Source organism: Hyaena hyaena, unplaced genomic scaffold (assembly GCF_003009895.1).
Source record: "Hyaena hyaena isolate Hyena2069 unplaced genomic scaffold, ASM300989v1 scaffold_272, whole genome shotgun sequence".
NCBI lineage: Eukaryota > Metazoa > Chordata > Mammalia > Carnivora > Hyaenidae > Hyaena > Hyaena hyaena.
The window spans coordinates 408950-432706 of record NW_024080906.1 but is presented as its reverse complement, the minus strand read 5'-3'; the positions used below and the strand labels follow the sequence as shown (position 1 = coordinate 432706).

Genomic DNA, 23757 nt, shown 5'->3' with positions numbered 1-23757 from the left:
TTAATTTCTCATATAGATTTTATATGGGTTTTTGGAAGAAAATTAATCCTTGAGATAAATATGCTTAATTTCAGGCCCCACTGAGAAAAACAAACCCCTACAGCTTCTTAATACCTCCTGTTAATAGGATAAGAATTTTCTCTTCTCCCCACTATCTCCTCAAAAATCCTTCTTCATTCCATAAAGCAGGTCACTGGGCAAAGCAGAAAAGCCACTGTAACACTTTTCAATGAGAAAGACATTAGAAGGGATTTCAAGAGTTTAGGGAAGGGGGTGGGTCCCTTCCAAAAAAGGTTAGAAAATAGAGACTCCAGAGACAAAATGGGAAATGTAAAAGATTCACAGAGAATCCTCCATTCTCTTCCACTGCCTCCCCACTTCATCCCCACTGTAGGTCTGAGGGGAATATCCATGCCACCATTTCTCTATAAACCCCCAAGTGTTTTATCCATCATATTGTAAGAATAAGTTAGATATCTGGAGGGTGCAACACCATTATGTTGTATATGGCTGTATGACTTTGAAACTATCAACCGAATTACTGGGTAAAGAACTGCAAGAACATCAGATTGCTATGTGCATTTGCTTAAAGAAACTCTGTGTAGAGTTAGGATTTGTATGATACGTAGGATCTCCACTTCTAGCAAGCCATAAACAGGCAGGAACAGAGCAGCCCCACTGGGCTTCCTTCTATAAATTTTCGTTTCCCATTCTGTAGAGAGAAACTTGCTCTGAGGAACCAGAAAGAGAAGCAGAACTATCAGGTTTAAGTTGTTTCAATGATTGACTCCTTCTTTTCCTTATCATAAGTGACTAAAGTCTGTATACCTAACTGGACTGCAATCCATTTTTTTCTATAAGGATTCTATTTTACATTAAATATTAATTTCAGAGCTGTACTTCATGATAACAATCTCGGTTCTCTTATTTTTCACGTTCTTGGAAGATGTTTTACTCTTGTCCTCCTCCAACAATACATTTGAGGTATAGTCGGGAGTATTTTAGGTTATAGTTACTGAAGCAGCTTTTGGTCACGGAAGCATTAGATTTACTGTGACTGAGTCCCCATGCTGGAGGTGTATACATTTAGGGGGTATGGGGATTATAGTTCCATTTTAAAAGATTTGAAAACCCTCCTTCAATTGAACAAATATATGTCTCCTTAAAATATAGACTAGGATTAATCTAAACATTATTAATTTCAGTCTTCAACCTGATGACAGGGAGCAAAGAGACAGAGGTCATCAGGCAACCAAGATATCAGAATGAAAGACATCAGACCGCATTTTGTTTTATGTATATTTTTCTGATTTTAATTTGATAATTCATGTCATAGCAATCCACCAATAAATATGTGTTGAACTGCTGAAACAATTCTATTGGTTCACTTTGTTTTCCCATGAGATCTACCTTCCAATAACTGTTACTTGATGGCAATTTCTCTAAAATTTTGACAACCCCTATGATGCAGAAATAGTAACTAATATATATGTCAGAAAGTCCCAGCCCTGTTTCACCCTGCCTGGTTCTAAGACCATTAAGGTATTTGCAAAAACAAAGTACCCAGACTGCTGTTTTGCAATTTCCCTGCTTCAGAACATGTCTTAAGCAACATGTGGTTTAGTGGTTTAATCATGATAGGGAGTTAGATGTTCTCAACTGACTCCATTTTTGTTTCGCCTTTGACTTTTGAATTTGCTGGGTTATTCTGGTCACTCATTAAATATCTTGGTGGCCCCAGAATTCCAAAACATAGTAGATAATTTTTAAAAAATTGCTATCTTACCACCAGAAATATTTTGAGAAACAAGTTGTTTAACAGATTGTTATAGGATTTGAGATGTTTTTAATCTCCAGAAGACTTTTTTTTCTGAGTAGTAGAGAAGGTTAGAAAATTGCTTCTCAGGGTGCCTGGGTGTGTCAGTTGGTTAGGCGTCTGACTCTAGACTTCAGCTTAGGTCATGATCTCCTGGTTCGTGAGTTCAAGACCCATGTCAAGCTCCAAGCTCCATGCCGACAGTGCGAAGCCTGCTTGAATTCTCTCTCTCCTTCTCTCTCTGCCCCTCCCTAGCTTGCTCTCTCTCTCTCTCTCAATAAATCAATAAACTTTTTAAACAGAAATAAAAGAAAATTGTGCCTCCCATCCATAATTCTGAAGGAAAAGATTTCATTTTATTTACATTTTTAAATATTTCTGATAGTGTTAATGATGATAAAGTGCCGAGAGATCATAGACTGAGCTTTTGTCAAGTTGCTTGAGTGTAACACTTTTTAAAATTGCATATACTATAGCTCAGGTAGGTCACCATGAATGTGAGTGTTCTCTATTCTTTAGTGATTACTGTAGAAATATAATTTGAAATCTCATACATTTTTAAAATCCACAAACATTTCTTGACATAAAACATTATTTAAATGCTAACTCACATGATAAGTATGCTTTTTATTGGTATTTTCTTTTATTCTCGCTGAAACTCTATTACCGTAGTAAGTGAAAATATTATCATTCTCATATTGTTGATTGAACTCCACAATTGAATTAAATTTCTATTCACAGGTAAAGAAAGCCACAGAGGGTGCAAATGTTTCAGTTAAGAAATTTATTTTTATGACTTTCAATTCCTGAAAAGATGAAATGAAAATATACTTAGGTCACTGCCTTAACCTAAGCCATACTTCTAGGGAATTACCCAACCTCAGAGTCCTCAGTGTTATTTTGAAAATGCCAGTCTGATAATTCCTAAAGATAGACTTTTGCTCTTAAAATCTCATAGAAAAAGCATATTAATCATAATCTTAAGTGTATTTCTTTAATTCTATTATAGAACATAAATAACTTTAAGCTAATCAAGAGGCATGATATACTGTCAAACAGCATACAACGCTTAATTTAATATTTGTTAAATGGTTAGTAAAATTTGAATACTTAGAACTGGGCCTTAGGGAAGAGGGCCTCAGACATATGAAGGAAGACAGAAATAGAGTCAGTTCATTTTTACCCAGAGAAGCCACTCATTAAGAATATGGCACCCCTTGCTTTCCAACCCAGGGGTTTTATAAAGGGAAATCTAGGTTTGATTTTAACAAGGGTGTTGTTTTTTTTTTTAGTTTTTTTTTTTTTAATGTTTTATTTATTTCTAGGAGAGAGAGAGAGACAGCGTGAGCAGGGGAGGGTCAGAGAGAGAAGGAGACACAGAATTGGAAACAGGGTCCAGGCTCTGAGCTGGCAGTCAGCACAGAGCCCGACGCGGGGATCCAACCCACCAACTGCGAGATCATGACCTAAGCGAAAGTCAGATGCTTAACCGACTAAGCCACCCAGGTGCCCCTTAACAAGGCTGTTTTAACAGAACTGGAATTTTAGACATTCCACAAGCTCCCTTTGGTAAATCCCTCATTAACAAGGAAGCTTGAACTTCTTGCTTTTACTTTCTGGGTATCTTGGTTTTGACATTATAATAAAAATGTTACACCCTTTAGTTTGATGAGAAAAGTCTTTCTAAGCCATGTTAGCTCTATTCCAGGCATATTAAATTGAGAAACTAGATGCTTCACTTGAAGGTTCCATTGATCCATTGGACATCACTGGAATAGCAGTTATCAGGGTATGGCATTGCTGTTTGTAACAGAAAAGCACCTGGTTAATTCAGGGTTCTGTTTAGTTGATTTTCATGTTAATCGGGGCTTTACAACATAGTAATGTGTTTTAAAAGTAACAATATGCAAGATCAATTAATTCTGGTCATGTTCCTATTTATATTTATATTAATTTCATTCATGCTCTACTTTTAAGTGTATGCATACATGCCTTAAGTAGGATTAGTAGTTCATAAAGTCTAGTTTATTTCATTTTATAGCAAAGTTTACTTAGAAGTATAAAACTGACTATCCTGAGTTTTCTCTTCATTTTTAAAAATATTAAAATGCCCACATCTCTAATTTTATTTCAGATAAAAATAAATATTTCAGATAAATAATTGGTTCAGATATTTTCCTCCCTATATCTGCAGAATGTGTTATAGATTATTATATTCATACAAATTTAAAAACTCTTTATTTTTAATCCTTATGGCCTTATAATAAGTATAGGTATGTCAAAGGGTGAGATTTAGGAATCTCCCTCATAGATCATAGCAAATACAAAACACTAAAGAGTTACCAAAGAATTACCGTTAAAAAATAAAACAAACCTTCCATGTAGTTGTGAGGTCATATCCTGACCAAAAGAGGAAGTGGTTGGTCACTGGGCTCAAACTTATCTGTTGTACATCATAGACGGCACATTGCTGACAGCCTTCACTTGTTTCTGTAACAACAGAAAGTGCAGTCACTTGGAGTAGTCTGAATTCAAAATGCTGAAGAGAAAACCATCCAATGCTTCAGAGAAGGAGAAACATCAAAAACCAAAGGTAAGGCAACTTTATACACAGTTAAATAAAACCAAACCATTTAATAGAATACACACACACACACACACACACATTGTTCTTAGCTGTCAGTCATAAATCAATTCAATCTTAGGGTTGAATGCCTCATGGCAAGTGTGAAAAACAACTAGTTGTTTGCAAAAATGAGTTGCAAACTTTGAGGTTAGATAATACCTGACAATTATTGTTTTTTGTAATTTTAGTGTATAGTGTGTATTTGATCATTTCCATTTGTAACTGAGGTTTGAGCTCCGATCTAACTCCCTGGAAATCAATTGTGGGTTTCTGTTTGAAAGGTTGATATTATGAAATATTCCTGACCATTTTTAATGACTATAAATTTGTCAATGCCTATTTAACTGAATGTATTTTATCCCTTACATGTTCAGCTTCATATTCCTTTTAATTATGAGAAGATTGTAAATAGAGATGATTTGGCTCAGCATTTGATTTTTTCATTTTTTGTATTAAAATAGGACAACTTGTTGAAAAGATTATTTTTCCCACTCTTGCTTGAACTAACATTATACTAGATAGCTGATTGGGTTATATTTTAGGAAGCATAAAAACTCCATGTATTGATAGATTTGTCCAATTGGTTCTATTTGGAATGTTATGCTATCTTTTGTCTTGACAATAATTGCCACTTAAAAAAAAAAAGTACAGCATGAGATAATTCTACAAGATGACTTGTAGAACTCCAAATTAGTTTCATTAATAATGTGAAAGAAACCGTGAAATACTGGTGTCAAAGGTTTTCTCCAATAAGTTTACATTTCTTGAGTTCCTTAGGATAAATAACATTTTTAATCTATTTGTGAATGAACTATAGCTGAGTTCAGATGTCTTTTTAAGGACTGCCTTATTATCTGTTATAGGTCTCTATTTGCTTGGCACTTGTTCTGAGAGAAAGGAGTTGAGAATTAATTGTGTACTTCTGAATTGATGTGACATTGGACAGTGGTCAATATTTTATAAGTTTTTGCAAGTTAGTATACCACTCGTCTGAAGGAAACTAATAAATGATTTCTAATCTTTAAAAATAAGTCAGGCATCTTCAGTTAAAAATACAGCTGGATAGTATATCATGATTTCTATCTTTTCCCCTAATATAATAAAAATTCAAAGGCATGTTTCCCAAAGAGTAAAACAAATTCTAAAAGCATCACTTACTTTTATATTTAAGATTAATCTTATATAGAATTTACTCAATTAAATGCAACTAATATTGAGTTGACAATAGTAGGTTCTTGGGGGATCATAAAAGTTATTATGAAGCAGTACTTTTCCTTTAAGTATTTAAAATCCGAAGCTAAAGTATCTCACAAGGACTGCATTATGTAGTGAGTTACTATCATAATTATGTCACTGAACTATCTTCAAAATAATAACTTAGTCTATCATCATCATTTGCCTTAATTGCAGAAACTATTGAACTATAAGTGGAGTATTTTTCATCTTAGTGACAACTCATTTACAAAAGAATATTTGATAAAATATATCTGGGAATACAGAATATCACAGAAAGTAGTCACATTGGAAACATATTAACTTTTGTTGTGAATGAAGTCCCATTTTCTATAGATGAGTGGTTTCATTCTATACAAATTTAAAGAGATATCTGTGTATATATGTACAAGTGTGTTTTTCATACATTTCAGGTCAACAAAAGCCTTTCCTTTTAGACTGAGGTAATATTTTCCCAATTATTGTAATTACATCTTAGAAACAACTCCTCTTTAATTCACATTTATTTGTTGTAGTGGGTAATTTTTGTGTATTTATGGAAAACCAGCAGAATCCCTAAGAGATCATAGAAATTGGTGTCATGATGATCTCTACAAATAGATGGCTAATAGATGAAGAGTGCAAATTCCTTCATCCACCAGAGGGACCAGAGGATCTGTGTCTAGAAAAATAGTATAGAACACCAAGAAATCAGTCTGAAATATAGGGAATAACAGTCTATACTAATTAACTACATACCAAACAATAGGTCACATCTCCTGCACTATACTCTTTCAGTATGCCTGAGAGAGATTCGCTTGCTTTGTATTGTGAATGCTAAAGTAGACAAAGAGCAAGAACATTGAAAATAAGGGAACTTTTATTGCAGCACCTAGTTCATGTTAGCTCTTGTGAGTTATAGTACAGGTATCCTACTACCCAATTCAAATGGTGAATGCATATTATACCTATGATTCCCTCAAATAAAAATTAGGAAACTGTTTACTTGAAAAGGAAATCAATAGAGAACTTTGTTATTAGTATTTTTAAATAGGTGCTACAATTGTTAGAAAGTTCAAAACATTCATGGATATTAAAATGTAGCTATATATTTTATAAATCTATATATGTAACAATTTATTATTTTCTTAAATTCATAAGACTTACCAATAGACATCTCCATGAACCAAAAAAAAAAAAAAGAAAACACACATTAAAATTCAGTCTTACCATCTTTAATTTTATTATGAATGTACCATCTTTTTCACCCTTTATTTCTGTATCTCCATTTTTGGTATGAGATCTTTCCTTCAGATAACTCATAAGTACGATCAATAGTATTCATAGTTGTTATAAGAGATTCATAGTGGAGGTTAAGAGAGTAAGACCAGAGATACTTTGAAAAGGAAACTGGAAAAGCCTTGTAAAGTTATTACAAAAGATACTAACTATGTATGGTGGAATGTTAATAAATTCCAATAAGTTTGATTTGTATTTCAGAACTGTCTATGGTGGATACAGGCAAATTACAAATTAAACAGAAATTTGATGAACAGTGGTTAAATGTTCTATACTTAATCATTGAAAAATAACCTTGCTTAACATACATGCAAGGTACTGTACTTTCCTTTCTGAAATCTGTTTTTGCCTTCTCATCACTAGTGCCCAGTACTGATAGTGAATTTTAAAAATGTGAGCATATTTAGGATTTGGAGTAGATAAGATACAATTTCATTACACTCTATAAATGCTTAATTGTAAAACATCACTTTCTGTTAATTGTTTTCCCAGCTGACATGTTTTATTTTAGTTTTCCATATTTATTGTGAGTATATTTTATACTGGTTGCTGTGGTTCTCAGCTTTTTGTACACTAATTTATTTAATATTTCTAACAAGTCTGTGAGAGAATCACTCTGATTTAGCTGCATAGATCAGAAGGCAATGAGAAGGTTAATTAACTTGAGCAGGGACACATACGCAGATAAAAAAAAAAAAAAACTGTGTGATATGGAATACATATGTCAATTTCCAGTACTCCCGTTCTTAATTATTATCTGCCATCATGAGCATCAGGATGTAGATATTTCTTCTATTTCTGTCTTAATTACCAGCTAAATTTTATGGAAACCAGGGAGAATATATGTTTAAGAGCCTCTGTAAGTTGGAAAGGAATTTAGAGATCCTCCATTTCTGTCTCTGATTAGGTACAGGAGTTCCACCAACAAAAATCCCTCCAGATGTCCACTCAACTGTCAATACTTACAATTGTAAAACAACAAGAACATTTTAAATATTCAAATGGTCAAAAATAATGACCTAATACTGAGATAAATATAACCATGTATCTCCCTCCTGCACCTAGCATAGCACCTTTAATGTAGTAGGCCCTAATAAATATTTGTAAAGTGAATGAAGTCTCTTGAGTCTATGTATCCTGGTTCAAGTATAAATACTCTTTAGTGCAGCGTACTTTCATTATTCTTGGTACCAAGTCTGTTAGTGTGTACATAAGAAAGTTTATGTGTGTGTGTATGTAAATGCAACTGTAATTCATTTTCAAGTTTTATTTTAAGGACTCCAGTATAGCAAATGCTGTGCGAGACTCTCTAGAGAGGCCACTGTTACATAACCATAGATCTTTGTTCCAGGTCAGGGAATATGGTAGAAACTTCGAAAACAGGAAAGGAATAGATAAATGAAACTTTGCAACTGTAATTAGAACAACTTGGCCTTTATTCATCTGGGATTAATGATCTGTTAATAAATTTTAACTGAGGACTTTTTTAAATAAAGAAGATTCAAATACCACTGTTATTTTAAAGTAAAACACTGGAATAATGGCAGTTCTGGAAATAGCCTTTTTTTTTTTTACCATATTTTTAAATCTAAAGTACATACTAAATGAGACACCATTAGTGTCACAGATGCTAATTTTCACTAGCAATGACTGAAGTGGCATTCTTTTCCATTTGCATTTGATCCTAGCAATGATGAGAGGTGATGAGTTGATTATGAGCTGTTTTCACTGCACTGCCCGCTGTGCAAATTTATGCTCCTAGACAAGGATGACACATAGTTGTGGCATTAAAGAGCTTTCCTCATTGCTTTTCCTATCAAGATTCCTAAGATACATTTAACTCTTATCTAACCAGGTATAAGAAAAGGGAAGAAATGTTTACATGTATAGGTGTTTACTTTAGGCTGGGCACTTACACATGGGGCTTATGACATTCTTCTCCCAATTTGTGGGAAAGAAAACAGTCTTGTAGATATGAATATTTCACTCAAGGTATCATTGCTAGTAAAAAAAAATTTTTTTTCAAGATTATCCGGGACAGTTTTTCTTCTTCTAAACCTGTGGATTTACCCCCATTACTTCTTTCTGCTTCTTCATCCGGTGTACAGTTTTGGACTTTAATTTAGATGAATTCAGTTGAATGTTTTGGCTTTTCAAACAATTTAATCCCAAATAAGATATGTGATATACAATTTAAGTAACATTTTAAATTCACCTTTCCCATTTAAAAATGATGGGTATAAATAAGTGGGGGGTTGCTTTTGATTATTATCCTCTACACCCCCAAAAATCTCCCAAAGAGGTGCTCTTCAATTATGTATTTAGTTAGTATTTATGTCACATTTGTTTTCCAAGAAATAGTTAAGGTAGATTATAATCTGAAACTAAAACAAGGTAAGTCAGGTTAAAATGGAGTCGAAATCATATTAGAAGATATCACAGGGCCACAAGGCTGAGTTGAACATGAACCTAAGGGCTTGCTACTCAATGTGTTCATATAGACTAGCAGCTTTGGCATTCTAGAAGTTTGTTAGAAGTGCTGATTCTCGGGGCACCTGAGTGGCTCAGTGGGTTAAGCATCCGACTTCAGCTCAGGTCAGGCTATCACGGTTTGTGGGTTCGAGCCCCACGTTGGGCTCTGTGCTGCTGGCTAGCTCAGAGCCTGGAGCCTGCTTCCAATTCTGTGTCTCCCTCTCTCTCTCTGACTCTCCCCTGCTCATGCTGTCTCTCTGTCAAGAAATAAATAAAACGTTAAAAATTAAAAAAAAAAAAAAAGAAGTGCTGATTCTCTGGCCTTCCCCAAACCTATTAAATCAGAATATATAATGTAACAAGATAGCTAGGAGTCCTGTGAGCACTTCAGAGTTTGGAAATGATGTTCACATCAATGGTTCTCAACCAAGATTGTACATTTGAGTCACTGAAGAGCTTTAATACTAATCATTGGATTCCATCTTCAGATATTTTGATTACCTAGTATAGAATGTGCCTAATCATCAAGAATGTTTAGTTACCCCATCTGGAGACATTTTTTCTACTAATCTTTTCAAAAGACTTAGAAAGTAATTTATTAGTCCATTTACCCATTTGTTCATTCATTCATTCTTCAGTACAACAAATATTTATTGAGTGCTTACTAGAGTGCCGGGAGCTGCACTGGCCTCTCTGGATGGCAGTCACAGCAAGGAAATGACAGTGTTTGCAGGCTCGGCCTCTGACACTAGAGACAACATAGACCATATGTGGGGAATACAGTAGTGAATGAGCAAAGATCTCCGCCCTCATAGAATGACATACAATAAATAGATATGTTAAATATATAGTATGCTAGGTAATGGTAAGTGCTGAAAAGGGAAGGAAGGATGTGACATACAAAGTACCAGGAAAGATTTGGTGAGAATGGGAAATTTGAAAAAGGACCTGAAGGAAATGAAGGAGCTGACCATGAGTTTGACCTAGGAAGTTGTATTCCAGACAGAAGAGAGAGAGAGTCCAAAAGCCTTGAGGCAGCAGTGTCCCGAGTGTTTTGAGAAACAGTGCAACAGAGCACATAAGGGGAAGAGTGTTCAAAAGAGCAGGATCACAGAGGGCTTCCAGGTAATTATAAGGATTTGGGCTAGTATTGAAAGATTTCGAGATAAGATTCTGGATAACATTTGGGGGGGGGGGTCATTCTGTCTTTTGTGTTTCAAATACATTGAAAGATTTGGACATAGTAAGGAGAGGAGCCCTGTTAGGAGGCTTTACAGAAAATAGGCTAGAGTTGGTGATGGCTCACATGAAGGGAGCAGCAGCGTGGCTGGTTGAGAAGATGCTGAATTTGGGCTATATTTGTAGATATTGCATCCATTTGAATATGCACAGGAAACTTACCCACACTACATGTGATCAAAAGATGGCAAACAGAAAGGTTGCCACTGCTGTCCACTGTTCTGGCTTCTATCTGGTACCCACAATCCTAGGAGAAATGCCCATATTTCTCTGTCATCACCACCAGAAATTCATCCCAAAGTTGATGTGCCACTTCCCCAAATTTTCTGCCTCTTTATTCAAAATACAATCTTCTGTTGAATTTAATTTTCATTTCTAGGGCACTTCATCAGAAGAGATGAACTAATTTGCTCCTTTCATCATGTTTCATCGAAAGAGTTAAACAATTTTGCCTTGAAAACTTTTTCCAAAGCACTAATTCATTCTAGCCTTTTCCCATTTTTTTAGGATATGAACCTATAATCAAGTTGTGTTGCAAGCAAGTAGCAAAAACTTAGGGGCCAACTATGTTGGCTATCCTTGGAAAAAAAGAGTGTCCAGACAGTATACAGAAAGTTCAGGAGACAAATGGCTGAGAGAATGACAAAAGTGTAGGCTCCCTTTCTTTGGAAATTTGGATATTATATCATATAGGAAGAACAACAAGACTTTGACTCCCAAAGTCCTGGATTTGTTACAAATCAGTTGAATGAGACACATCTCTTTAATCATTCCCTGCCTTTCTTGGAGACAAATGACTTCATTATCCCTAAAGATTGTGGTTTGGTTTCCTTTTTCCTAATGGAATTAAGTCTATACTCTACATATCTAAGTTTCCAAATTTAGCATTACCAAACTGATCCATTTCTCTTCCTTTCTAGTGTTAAGGATGTAGGTGAACTTTTAGAAACAAGACATTTTTAATTAGCTTCTTAGAACACGAAAATGTCCTACATTAAGAATTGATTAATAAGAATAGAAGAGGTTTTAAAGCTGTCTAGTGGTAAAGGAAGTGATTCTTTTATACATAGAGGGCCATTTGTCAACACAGCTGGCTATGTCTCCTTTCTCCCTTCACATGATGAGCTTAGAAGTTTTCATCTCGCCTGTAGTAATTTGCTAGGGTGGCCATAACAAAATACCACAGGCCGAGTGGCTTCAAAATAGAAATGTATCATCTCACAAATCTGGAGGTTGGAAGTCCAAGATCAGGGTGTCTGCAGGTTCGGCTTCCTCTGAGAGTCATGAGGGAAGGATCCCCTCCCCACACCACTCACTGGCTTGCAGATGGTCATGCCCTGTTCCTCTTCACTTGTTCATCCCTCTGTCCATGTACATCCCTGGTGTCTCTATGGATCCAAATCTTATCTGCTTATAAGGATGCCAGTAGGATTGGATCGGGGCCTACCAAAACAGCCCTATTTTTACTTTATTTCCTTTTTAAAGGTCCTATCTCCAAATACAGTCACATTCTGAGGTACTAGGGATTAGGTCTGAAATATATGAATCTGGGGAATATCAAAACTCCACTCACAACATGGTCCATAAAGTTCTACTAATTAAAAGTGAAAATTTTATTTTCAGCTGCTTCCTTCCTTCCTATTGCCTTAGATTCCCCTTCACTTTCAGTTGACCAGTACCCTCATTCAGCCAGCCCCACTGACCTCACTATAGTGACTCCATTTTGCCCATACTCTCCAGTCTTTTTCTTTGTTCTTTCCTTCCATCCAAAATTACCTCTGCAACATCCCACTAGGCCTTTATTAAGGATAATTTGAAAACTAATAAAAGTAAAACATCTGTTCTACCTCTTTGGCCAGTGGCTTTCTGGCTACATATTAAATTCATCTGCCTAATCAGACAGTTAAGCCCTCAACAAAGCCTCCACTAATTAGCCCACAGCAATGTGTTAGAGGGTATTCTGGCAGAGCAGTAGGGAACAAGAACTAAAGTCACATAAGGGGCACCTGGGTGGCTCAGTTGGTTAAGAGTCCAACTTCAGCTCAGGTCATGATCTTGCAGTCTGTGAGTTTGAGCCCCATATCAGGCTCTGTGCTGACAGCTCAGAGCCTGGAGCCTTCTTTGGGTTCTGTGTACCACTCTCTCTCTCTCTGACCTTACCCCACTCATACTCTGTCTCTCTCTTTCTCTCAAAAATAAACAAACATTAAATGAAGTCGTATAGACTTGGTTTTGAGGTCCTATTTTTATATTTCCTAACCAGGGGACATTGAACATTTTATTAAACCCCTTTTGAGTCTCCGTGTGTTTATATGAAAGAGTGTATATCAAAGCATGTCACATCTGATTGATGTGAGGATTTAATTAATTACCATATGTAAATTTTCTAGCACACAGTACATGTTTCATTAATAATCTCACCCTCTATTCTGTTTTCATAGTGCTTGTTCCACACTTCTGTTGTTTCTCTTAACTATTTTTTTTACATGTTTTTTATTTATTTCTAGGAGAGAGAGAGAGAGAGAGACAGCATGAACAGGGGAGCGTCAGAGAGAGAGGGAGTCACAGACTGAAACAGGCTCCAGGCTCTGAGCCGGCAGTCAGCACAGAGCCCGACGCGGGGCTCGAACCCACGAACCGCGAGATCATGACCTAAGCGAAAGTCCGACGCTTAACTGACTAAGCCACCCAGGCGCCCCTCTCTTAACTATTATTAAGGGTTAACTCCACTATGCTCTCCCAACCAGAGTCACCATCAAGAACAGGGGATGTATATTATGAATATTTGCATCTCTGGAGTTTTTGTTGGGGAAGAAGGAGAGCTAAACTCAGTCTGTCTGACTTTCAGACTCCATGTGCTTCCTATTACACTTTGGCTATGACCAAGAACACTTATAACATAGAACATAGTTGGATGTTTCAATGTGTGTACAATGAGTGTGGAATGACTAATGGATAATATTAGTCATCTAAAGAAGGACATAGTTTAAAAATGGGTCATTGAGAAAGATCTGGGTAACATCCACATAAAGCATAGTAACCGTTGTTAGAATCAGAATGTAGTGAAACAAAACAACAATCAAACATTGTAATTTAATATGTCTGAAGAGAAAAGAAAAGCATTGGCAAAGGGACGTGCTTTGCCAGAAGCAGAGAAAGGAGTGGGACAGTAGAAATGTGCCACAGTGTGTGCAGAACAACGTCCATCATCCAAAGTAAATGTTCCATTTGGCTCAGCAGGCTTGCTCACTTAGGTAAGATATGCAGTTCAGGCCATGTAGTTTTGTGCCTCTAGCCCTTGATACTGCCGAGTTACTGTGGCTTTACTACACTAATGAAACAAACTGCAAGCAGTGATCTTGTGTCTCATATAGTGTTTCCTCCAGGGGAGAACATTCTTTGCTAAGTCAACAAGAATATTCATTCTTCTTGACAGCTGAATTTCTCATACCTCATCAATACTTGGTATTGCTATTTTTGCTACCTTATTAGTTTAGCTTATGAGTCAGTCCCTCAGAGATGGTTTATTTCAGAAAGCTTGAAAAATAAATTTTCTGCACCCGATAAAGTGAGGGCCTGACATTAGACGTGGAGACCTGGCCAAGGAACTGGCTTCCTAGAAAGGATGAGCCTGAGTTACCACCTTTTCTCTACATACATACAATGAAGACAACTCAATATAAATAATGAAGTTTCCTTTCTATACTTTCCATAATTTTGATCATTTGAATTCCTGAGATAAGATTTAAGGCAGGTTTACCTTGGAGTAAACTCTATTTTATAATATACATAGTGACATGGCATTAACCTACATATTTGGTTTAAGTTTTTCTCTGAATATTTCATATGGTTAGAGCTGCGTAACTTTGATTTTTTTAATTAAGCAAAAGTAATAAAATGAGTGATTAAATACATAAATTTTATAATCCTTATGGGTATGTATTCTTTATATTGTAGTTATTATACAGGCATCCTCTTTTCTCAGGCCATCTGCATTTCAAGTTACTTTAAGATTGTGAATATCTCACTTTAATTATTTAACAGTTTTAAAGCAGCCATTACTTACAAAATAAATAATTACAGCAAATTTGTAATTTTAAAACGAAAGTTCTTTCCAGGGTAAATGCTGTACAGCTGTCAGACATGATATTGTAAGTTTAAGTATCATAAACTGAGTTCATTTCTACCACTACTATTACATTTAACATCACTATTAAGCCCCCAGTACACTGAAATATTTATATAGCCAAACCCAAATTTGCTGAAAGGAGAATGTAATTTATAATAAAGAAGTTATAAAACTCTACCATCTCTTCCAAATATCCTAGCACGAACTTCCTACTATTTTTTCTGCCCATTCTTTCCCTGTTTGGGATTGCATACTGTATATTTGCCCCACATAAACATGTCTGTTCTTACTAAGGAAAAAACGTTTAAATTCCTAACCGTAGTGGCAGCGGGTCCTGCCTGAGATAGGAATGTTTATAAGCTTTATGATATTAACTGCAGCACTCAACCTCAGGTGGCATAAAGCATGCAAAAAAGAACTTTCTGTCAGTTTTATTATTTCTAAAAAGGTTCCCCTTGAAGCAGAAGAGTGACCTTGCTCTGCTGAGCTGACATATGCCACTGGATTAATGGTCGAGCTCTGCTGGAGAGAAGCTCACGGAAACATTACAACTCCAGAAGCTGGGCCGGCGGTGACCATTAATCAGGGGGACCAAAATCATGCATCAAACACACTCATTTAAAAGTAGTAAAAATGACTTAAAAAAAAAACTTTTTGAGAATTAGCTTATTGTTTGTCATTACTTGTGTTCAAGGAGATCACTGCATGACTAAAATATCCCTTGAGGAGACCTTTAGAAAGGTTATTATGTACCCAGAGGCCACGTGAATGCAGAGGACATTGAAGACTAATGGGAGTAACTGAGGTTTTGTTCCAGAAAATTTGATGGAGAAGTTAAATGGATTCTGTTTTCCTGACTTAATTTTCATTCCTTTATTTAACCATGATTTCCAAACAATGACTATTTGCTTCTTTGTAATGGTTTTATTTTTTAAACTGGAGTAACTGAATTTAGTGGTATAAATATTTGATTGGTAAATATGGTAGGAAGTTGTTCAGGAACCTAAAGTTTAGTCAAAGTTTAACTATTAAGTCTGTTAAAAAGTATGTTAACAGACTTAAAAGTATATTCTTTCACCAAGTGTCAGCTAATGAAGCATTTCCAAGACTTCTCTTCTTTCTGATTATTGAAAAGAAAAAGAAAAGCATAAGTCTAAGATCCAGAAAGAGAATGCTCAGTTTAAGTAAGTCACTCTTAGTCTTTTGTTTAAAAATTTTTTATAGTTTATTTATTTTTGAGACAGAGAGAGACAGAGCATGAGGAGAGGAGGGGCAGAGAGAGAGGGAGACACAGAATCTGAAACAGGTTTCAGGTTCTGAGCTGCCAGCACAGAACCCAATGTGGGGCTCAAACCCACAAACCATGAGATCAAACCCTAAGCCAAAGTCGGACACTTAACTGACTGAGCCACCCAGGCACCCCAACTCTTACTCTTTTTTAAATCTTTGATAAAAATGAAGACATAATTTCTCTTTTCTATTTTTAATAGTTTGTCTTTTAGATTAATGAAACTATACAAAGTGCATTTGATATAATTTCATTAAAAGGTAAAATAGAAGGGGTGCCTGGGAGGCATAGTCGGTTAAGCATCCCACTCTTGGTTTCAGCTCATGTCATGATCTCACAGGTCATGAGTTCTAGCCCCATGTGGGGCTGTATGCTGACAGTATGGAGCCTGCTTAGGATTGGGATTCTCTCTCTCTCTCTCTTCCTCTCTCTCTGCACCCTCCACTCTCTCTCTCTCTCTCTCAAAATAAATAAATAAATGTTAAAAAAGGTAGAATAGTAGAACCAAGTATTTTTTTAAAAAAACAGAATTTTGGTACTTAATATATGGTCGATTTAGGAAGGCTTCTCATGATTAGTACTTCAAAATTATTCTTCTCCTAAATAACTGTTGCCTTCTTTTACCATCATATTCATTTTCACTATTACCTTCTTTTGCTAACCAGATCCTACACAGGAAGATTATCTATACAGTTATTTACATATATATATAATATATATGCACATATAAAGGTTATACAGTGTATTTGCATAGTTATTTATTTGTTTTTGGAGTTTAGTGGTAGGATGAAAATGGCTGATAATTATGTGTCAACAGTTAAAATATTTAATATTTGGTAATAAGTAGAAAAAATCTAATATGCATACAATAGAAAGCAAATTTCTAAATTTATGGAAAGATAATACATATTTCTATAACTGGAAATTTGAACCATCTATCTTTGGTACCACCTTCTCTCTCTCAAGGTACTAAGAAAACAAGATTAGTAATAAGAACTACTCAGGAAAGTTACTGAAAGTAAGGATGGTAAATACATCAAAGTTGTTGTCACTTATAATTCCTAGTCCTCTCGCCATTGTCTTCCCTAAAACACACAGTATCTTCTGTAACCATTGAGGAAACTTTTAATTGTCATCTCCTTAACTCTAAGCTTGAAAGTGGCTTCAGAACCCTTCCCAACACACCTTTCTGTGAAGCTTTTAACAAACTATCTGTGCCGGTGCAAGAACTGAAAACTTATTGCCAATGTTGGTTTTGGGAAAAAGTTCTTCCAGACAATGAAAAAATACTAGTGAAATATTCCTGTACTGAATATACAATACTTACAGTGACTGAAATTACTATGTTTATTAGAAACAACCCTTGAACAGTTCAGGAAATAATTATATCAGAACAGTTTTGTTATCCAGGGCTCCATTCAATATACAGTGTGTGGCCATCACCTTTTTCTTACTCTGTCATCATTTTAGCAATCACCGTCTTTGGATTTAGAGATTTTTAGAGTCCCTCAGTCAGCAGCTACATAATCTCTCAGGGTAAATAATTTTTGAGGCAAATTCAAATAGTATTGATTTCAGCTAATTTAAAAATTTCTCATCATATTAATGCGCCTTTCTTTAGACTGACTATAAATAACATAGGTATAGACGTATGTATACAACATGCCTTTCATGGACTAAGTGGTGCAAATAAGTATTTGTAAGTGGATGAATATAAGTTTCCAGGTTGATATCTATTATACATTATTAAGTTCATTTATTTTGTGAATAAATATAATCTGCTTTTAGGAACTGCTTCTATATTTGTATACCTTTTCATTTGAATATGGTTCTATTTAGCTCTTAGAGACTGAAGTTGTTTGGTTGATGGCACCAATAGAGTGTAAATTCCTCCAGGATAGATCCTTGTCTTATTCCTGCAGACAGCCTGACCCCAAGTATAAAGTTTAGCCATAGAAAATACTTAATATATTTATGTTGAATCGTATAATGCAAAACCTTACAGTCTTTAATTAGACATTAACAAATCATCTTCTTTGAGTATAACATGATCAAGTTATAATTTGCTTCTGTGTTAATCATGAAATTCATAGTTTTGAGGTGTTGACCCTGATGAGGAATGTAGGGTGTCATCTGCGGGCGTTTTCCCCTGCCTCACAGCAGTAGGGCTTTTCTGCATAGGCATTATATAGCACGTAAGAGTCATAGTAGAGCAGAAACAAGCACTGTGTGCTAAACTGGGGAGCCACTGGCATGTGATCTCATAGGGAAGTTTGTATTGGGTCCTGCCATTGAAGAATGGACCAGATCTGAGTAGGGGGAACAAAAGAAAAACATGCGTTGGGGAAAAAATAGCATAAGCAACAGCTTAGAAGCAGAAGTGAATGTGTCCAGAGTGACCAGCAAGAACTGTTAGAAGCTCTGCCGAGTAAGACTGACTACCATTACCTGATACCATGGAAAACCATGGATGCGCAGCATGCTGAATTTGAGCTTTATTTTATTGCCTAAAGAAGAGCTACTTAAACTCTCTGAGCCTCAGTTTTTCTCATCTGTAAACTGGAAAAATCAATACCAAGCTCAGTTTGAGAGGAACAAAATGATAAGAACTGGTATTTTTGGAAAATTAGTTCAATGGCATGGTGTTAGAGGATTGGAAAAGCAAGAGCTTGGGGACTAAGAAGCTGAATGTTAGTGGACTGGCTCAGGAATGAGGCTATCAGCACATATTTGACTAGCAGTAATGAACATAAATGCCTACAACAGAGATTTCAAGAAAGAATTGACCAGATGTGGAGGCTGAAAGACTGGGGAGGCGGGGGGAGTAATTGCATTTCACATTATGTGCCCAAACTTCCCAAGGTGAGCAAATACAGGTTTCCAGGACTGCAGGTAGATGGCTCAGAAGGCAAGATCAGAGCAGATCCTCAGGGGCAACTGGATACAAGCAGAAAGTGCCCTTGGTTGGTGCACCTGCCTTCCAGCACGAAGGCAGGTAGAAAAGCCACTGTGGGCTCGAGCAGCTATGAGTTCTCTGAAGAAGTTCTTGAAGATTTCAAGGGAGCAATGGTATAATGAAACAATTCCAGGAGGATCAAGAAGGACCATTTAGTGTACTTGTTAATTGGTTTAGTTGCTGGAGAAGGAATGAAGGCACAGACAATGTACTGTAACAATAGTCTAGGAGTGAGCGAGCCAAGCAGATGTTTTACAATAGGGAAAACAAGAAGCTAAACAGTTCAGGAATAGTCTGATCATGGTCACATTTTTAAGTTTTTCATCTCCTTTTTATTCTATAGGATTTTGTAAGAATTGGTGATATCAAGTGACTGAACTTTTGCCACATTCTGCTTTTTACCTAAAAAAATTAAGACAAGTCAATATTATTTATTTTAAAAACTCTTTTCAACAAAAATAGAATATATTAATTTCCATTCAGTTCTTAAAACTGCAGCATGATTTACAATCTATGGATGTAATGTAAATCATAACGTACAGTAATAAATCATGCAGAGGTACAATTGAGAATTTTAAGTATCCGAGTCTTTTTTACTCACAAAACTTGTTTTGTTACATTAAATAGGCTGATATGAATAACCACTTTACAGGTTATGGATCCTTCTGCATTGATTTTTTTTAAATTCTAGTTTCTTTCCTTTGGGTAATTTTCTTTGAGGCAGTTTCAATTTGCAGAAAACATCTCTAGTGCACATCAACTTCTGAAAGTAAAGCTTCACATGGAAATTTTGACACAACTTTAAAACACTATGGTGGAGTCAGAATCTGCACTTCCTTTAGATATTTTGCAGTTGAGAAAAAAGACGCTGAACAAGAAAGATCGAGTAAACTAACTTTTGTTCTAAGAGTACAGATCTACATTAATAATATTTAGAGCATTGATATATGTTTGAACATTGGGTGGCCTTTTCTCAAGGTTAAAATGTTAGGGTTGAAGATTATGTTTCACAGCTCAGCCTGACTTTTAGTTTTCAGCCCCCTGACACTCTACACAACCATCTTCCACTGGCACCACATGATAGTGTAATTATTTAACACTGAAACAATCCTCACAGGTTATTTTAAGTGAGTTAAATTTGTTTCACACTCTTCAAAAGACCGCAGCACCTGAATCAAGTTAGGACAATTAAATCCTCGAATGCCTTTGGATAAAGGCTGACAGGCTTATTAAGATTTCGCATAGTATTACTGTAGAATATTCATACAAGTGCATGCTGAAACAATTCTGATCTTCAAGAGCACATTACTAACTATTGCTTTATGTGCAGTATTTAGAAGATGTGAGAACTCATTGGCAGTGTGTAATTTTTGATTTGCCAGTATATTTCAAAATACTGCGGATGTCTGAGTCAGATATGCAAATTTTTTCTTTGAAATTGACTGTGAAACTTTTCCACCAGTACCTTGCCCAAATGGCTGGAGATAAGATTTTACTTAGAGACCCCAAAAGTTGATGGTTGGTTAAGAAATTAAAATGAGGGTCAAGTTCTTATTTTTTGGTGAAAAAGTTGATTCACGTTTCCAAAAAGAGACCCCCCCCCCCAGTTGTTCTTCATGTTGATAAATTTAGGCTCGCCATTGTTCTGAAAATTCTATTTTGTTCCATTTGCTCTATCAAACTAACTTTCCAAATTTCCATCCTGTTCAGATAACAAATTTCTTTGAAAACAGAAGACAATATTAAAACTTAAGAATGGAATGGTATAGTTGAGAGTACGTCAGGGTGGAGAATTGAAAAAAAAAGGAACTTATTTTTTTTGCAAGTTCTTGTTCCCATAAGTTTCCTCACTGAGAAGGACTAGATCGTTTCCAAGAACCCTGTAGGCTGTATATCACGTAATGACGTTCTGTACTAATCAGATTTGTTATACAAAACTAGAGAAAATTTTGACTAACAAAAAATGAATCCTCTTAAGTTCTTTTATGTTATTCTTTGCATTACATAAGGACACACACACACACACACACACACGTGTTCAAACACCCCAAATGATATTTATTCAGTCCTTTAAGGTGAAATCAAGTAAAGTGGAAGAAAGTAGTCTGCTTCATGTAATTGCTGGTAGTCTTCAAAAGCCCATCTATTAACATGCATCAATATTAGAAAGTTGGTTGTTCTAAAATAAACGTGGAAAGCAAAACTTTATTTTCTCTGTAAATATGCCTATACTTCCAAACAACTATGAGCTAAGAAATACTGATGATATTTTTACAAATTGTTTCCTTAGAAAGTTATGTGACCATCAACTCTTTCTTAAAGACTATTTTTAGAGTAGTTTTAGATTCACACCAAAATTGAGAGGCAAGTAGTTTCTTATGAACCTCTCTGACCCCACACATGATTAACTCTTTGTAACTTATTTTTCAGATATTATATAGGTGCATCTCTCTTTTTTTCTTTTAGCCCAACATTTTACCAGGGAAAACTTCAAGAATATGTAAAAAGAGGGGCACCTGGGTGACTCAGTTGGTTAAGCATCCGACTTCAGCTCAGGTCATGATCTCACGATTTGTGGGTTCGAGCCCCACGTCGGGCTCTGTGCTGACAACTAGCTTGGAGACTACTTCAGATTCTGTGTATCCTTCTCTCTCTGACCCTCCTCTGCTCATGCTGTCTCTCTCTCTCAGAAATAAATAAAACATTAAAAATAAAAAAAAAAAAAGAATATGTAAAAAGAGAGTAGTACAATCTACCTCATGTATCTATCACCCAGTTAATCATTAAAAAATGGCCAGTCATGTTTTTTCTTTATGCCCATACACTTGCTGCCCCTCACTTGGTTACCCTGAATTACAAGTAAAAAATAACAATACTTACTCAGTATCATCAAATAGTTATTCTAAAAATTTCCTGTTTTATCTTGGCCTTTTTTTGTCATAGTGGTTTCTTTAATCTTTATCTAAACAAGATCCATGGGTTATATTTGGTTATACAAGTCTTAGAGGTTATTAGTCTATGTGTTCCCTCTTTCTATTGATTAATTGAAGAAACCAGCCTTTTTTCCTGAAGATTTTCTCATTGTCTAGATTTTTCTTATTCACTGTATCCTTTTGGTGTCATTTAAAATGCTCCCTTGTCTCTGTATTTCCTGTAATCTGGTAGTTAGAAGTTTGGTGTAATTGCTTTTATTTATTTATTTACTAGATACTTCGCTGGTGAGTTGGGTGCTACTATTATGAAACACATACTCTGGTTCTCTCTTTTTGTAATTCTAGTAGCCATTGAGTATCATTTCTGGGATCCATTATTGCATCAGGGATTTCAGTAATTCTGTAATCTCATCATTCTTAATTGATTAGCTAGAATACACACACACACAGAAAGATAAATTTTTCTTCATTAACTATTTACTCTGAAATATATTTCATACATGAAAAGCAGATTAAATGTTTAAGTATTTCCCTTTATTTGCCAATTTTCATAATATAACTGTAACATTTCCAAATGTGGCCACTGAATTTTTTTCCTTTTGGTATCATTATGAACTCATGAGCATTGATATATTTCAATATTCACTTATTATTCTTATTGATATAAAAATTATCTTATCTTTGGATATAATCTACCCCAGTGAGAGTATTTCCAGAACGGCCCCTATGCTGTTTTGACTTGACCCTAGTAGGCTTTGAAAGCTTACTTTTTTATGCTATGACCAATTTGAGAATTTTGACTGAGAATCTTAACTGCAAATGTATTAACATCATTACTTATTTTCACTGTCACTCAACATATGTATTTATATACTTATATTATTAATAACAGTATGATTACTGAAAATGGGTTAACATTTAATTTGTCATTGTTTTCTGTTCTTTGGACAGATTATTGTTCTTAAAAATCACTTAAAATAATTCTTCTCTCTAAGCCACCAATTCAACACAGAATTAGGTTAATTTGTTTTGTTTTTATTTGAGATTTTTAGTGATTGCTTTTATTTTGTATTTATTTATCTTTATAAACTTTATAAAGCTTATTTATTTTGTGTGTGTGAGAGAGAGAGCATGCACTTGAGCAGGAGAAGGGCAGAGAGAGAAGGAGAGAGAAAATTCTAAGCAGGCTCTACACTGTTAGTGTAGAGGCCAACTGTGAGATCATGACCTGAGCCAAAATCAAGAGTCAGATGCTCAGTGGACTGAGACACAAGGCACCCCGGGGAATGGCATTTTTTTATGTTTATTCATTTGTTTTTGAGAGAGAGAGAGAGAACACAAGTAGGGGAGAGGCAGGGGGAGAGGCAAAGAGAGAGGGAGAGAGAATTCCAAGCAGGCTCTGCACTATCAGATACCTGATACCAGGCTTGAACTCGAGAGAACTATAAGATCATGACCTGAGCTGAAATCAAGAGTCAGCCCCACTTTGAGATTGTTTTTATTTTATTTAATTTTGCTAAAAATATTAAACATTACATGGTTTTAAAGTCAATTCTATAAAACAAGGTATATTCAATTTGCCCCATTTTAAAAAAAAAAGAAAATATGTATTTGCCTGTATTAAAACCCAAGCATATATTCAAACCCTTAGATAAATGTTGGCCTTTTTTCCACTTATACTACATCCTGGAGATTATTCCATAGCAAGATAAAGAGATACATTTTGACTTTTTACAGTTTCATCATTAATTGTTTGGATTTACCATAAATTATTCAACCTGTCCTCT

At 35.4% G+C, this 23757-nt stretch overlaps 1 protein-coding gene across 2 annotated transcripts in view; it reads left to right on the top strand.

Annotated features, from left to right (window-relative positions):
• Positions 1–23757, top strand: part of SAMSN1 (SAM domain, SH3 domain and nuclear localization signals 1) — a 142332-nt gene that overhangs the window by 87521 nt on the left and 31054 nt on the right. The window contains exon 1 of one of the 2 annotated variants that reach the window (XM_039245899.1): positions 4272–4409. The exons of the other annotated variant lie outside the window; for it this stretch is intronic. Coding sequence (XP_039101830.1) covers positions 4353–4409 — 57 coding nt within the window. The 5' untranslated portion in view covers positions 4272–4352. Of the gene's footprint in view, positions 1–4271; positions 4410–23757 lie in introns of those variants that run through there. 2 annotated transcript variants of the gene reach the window in all.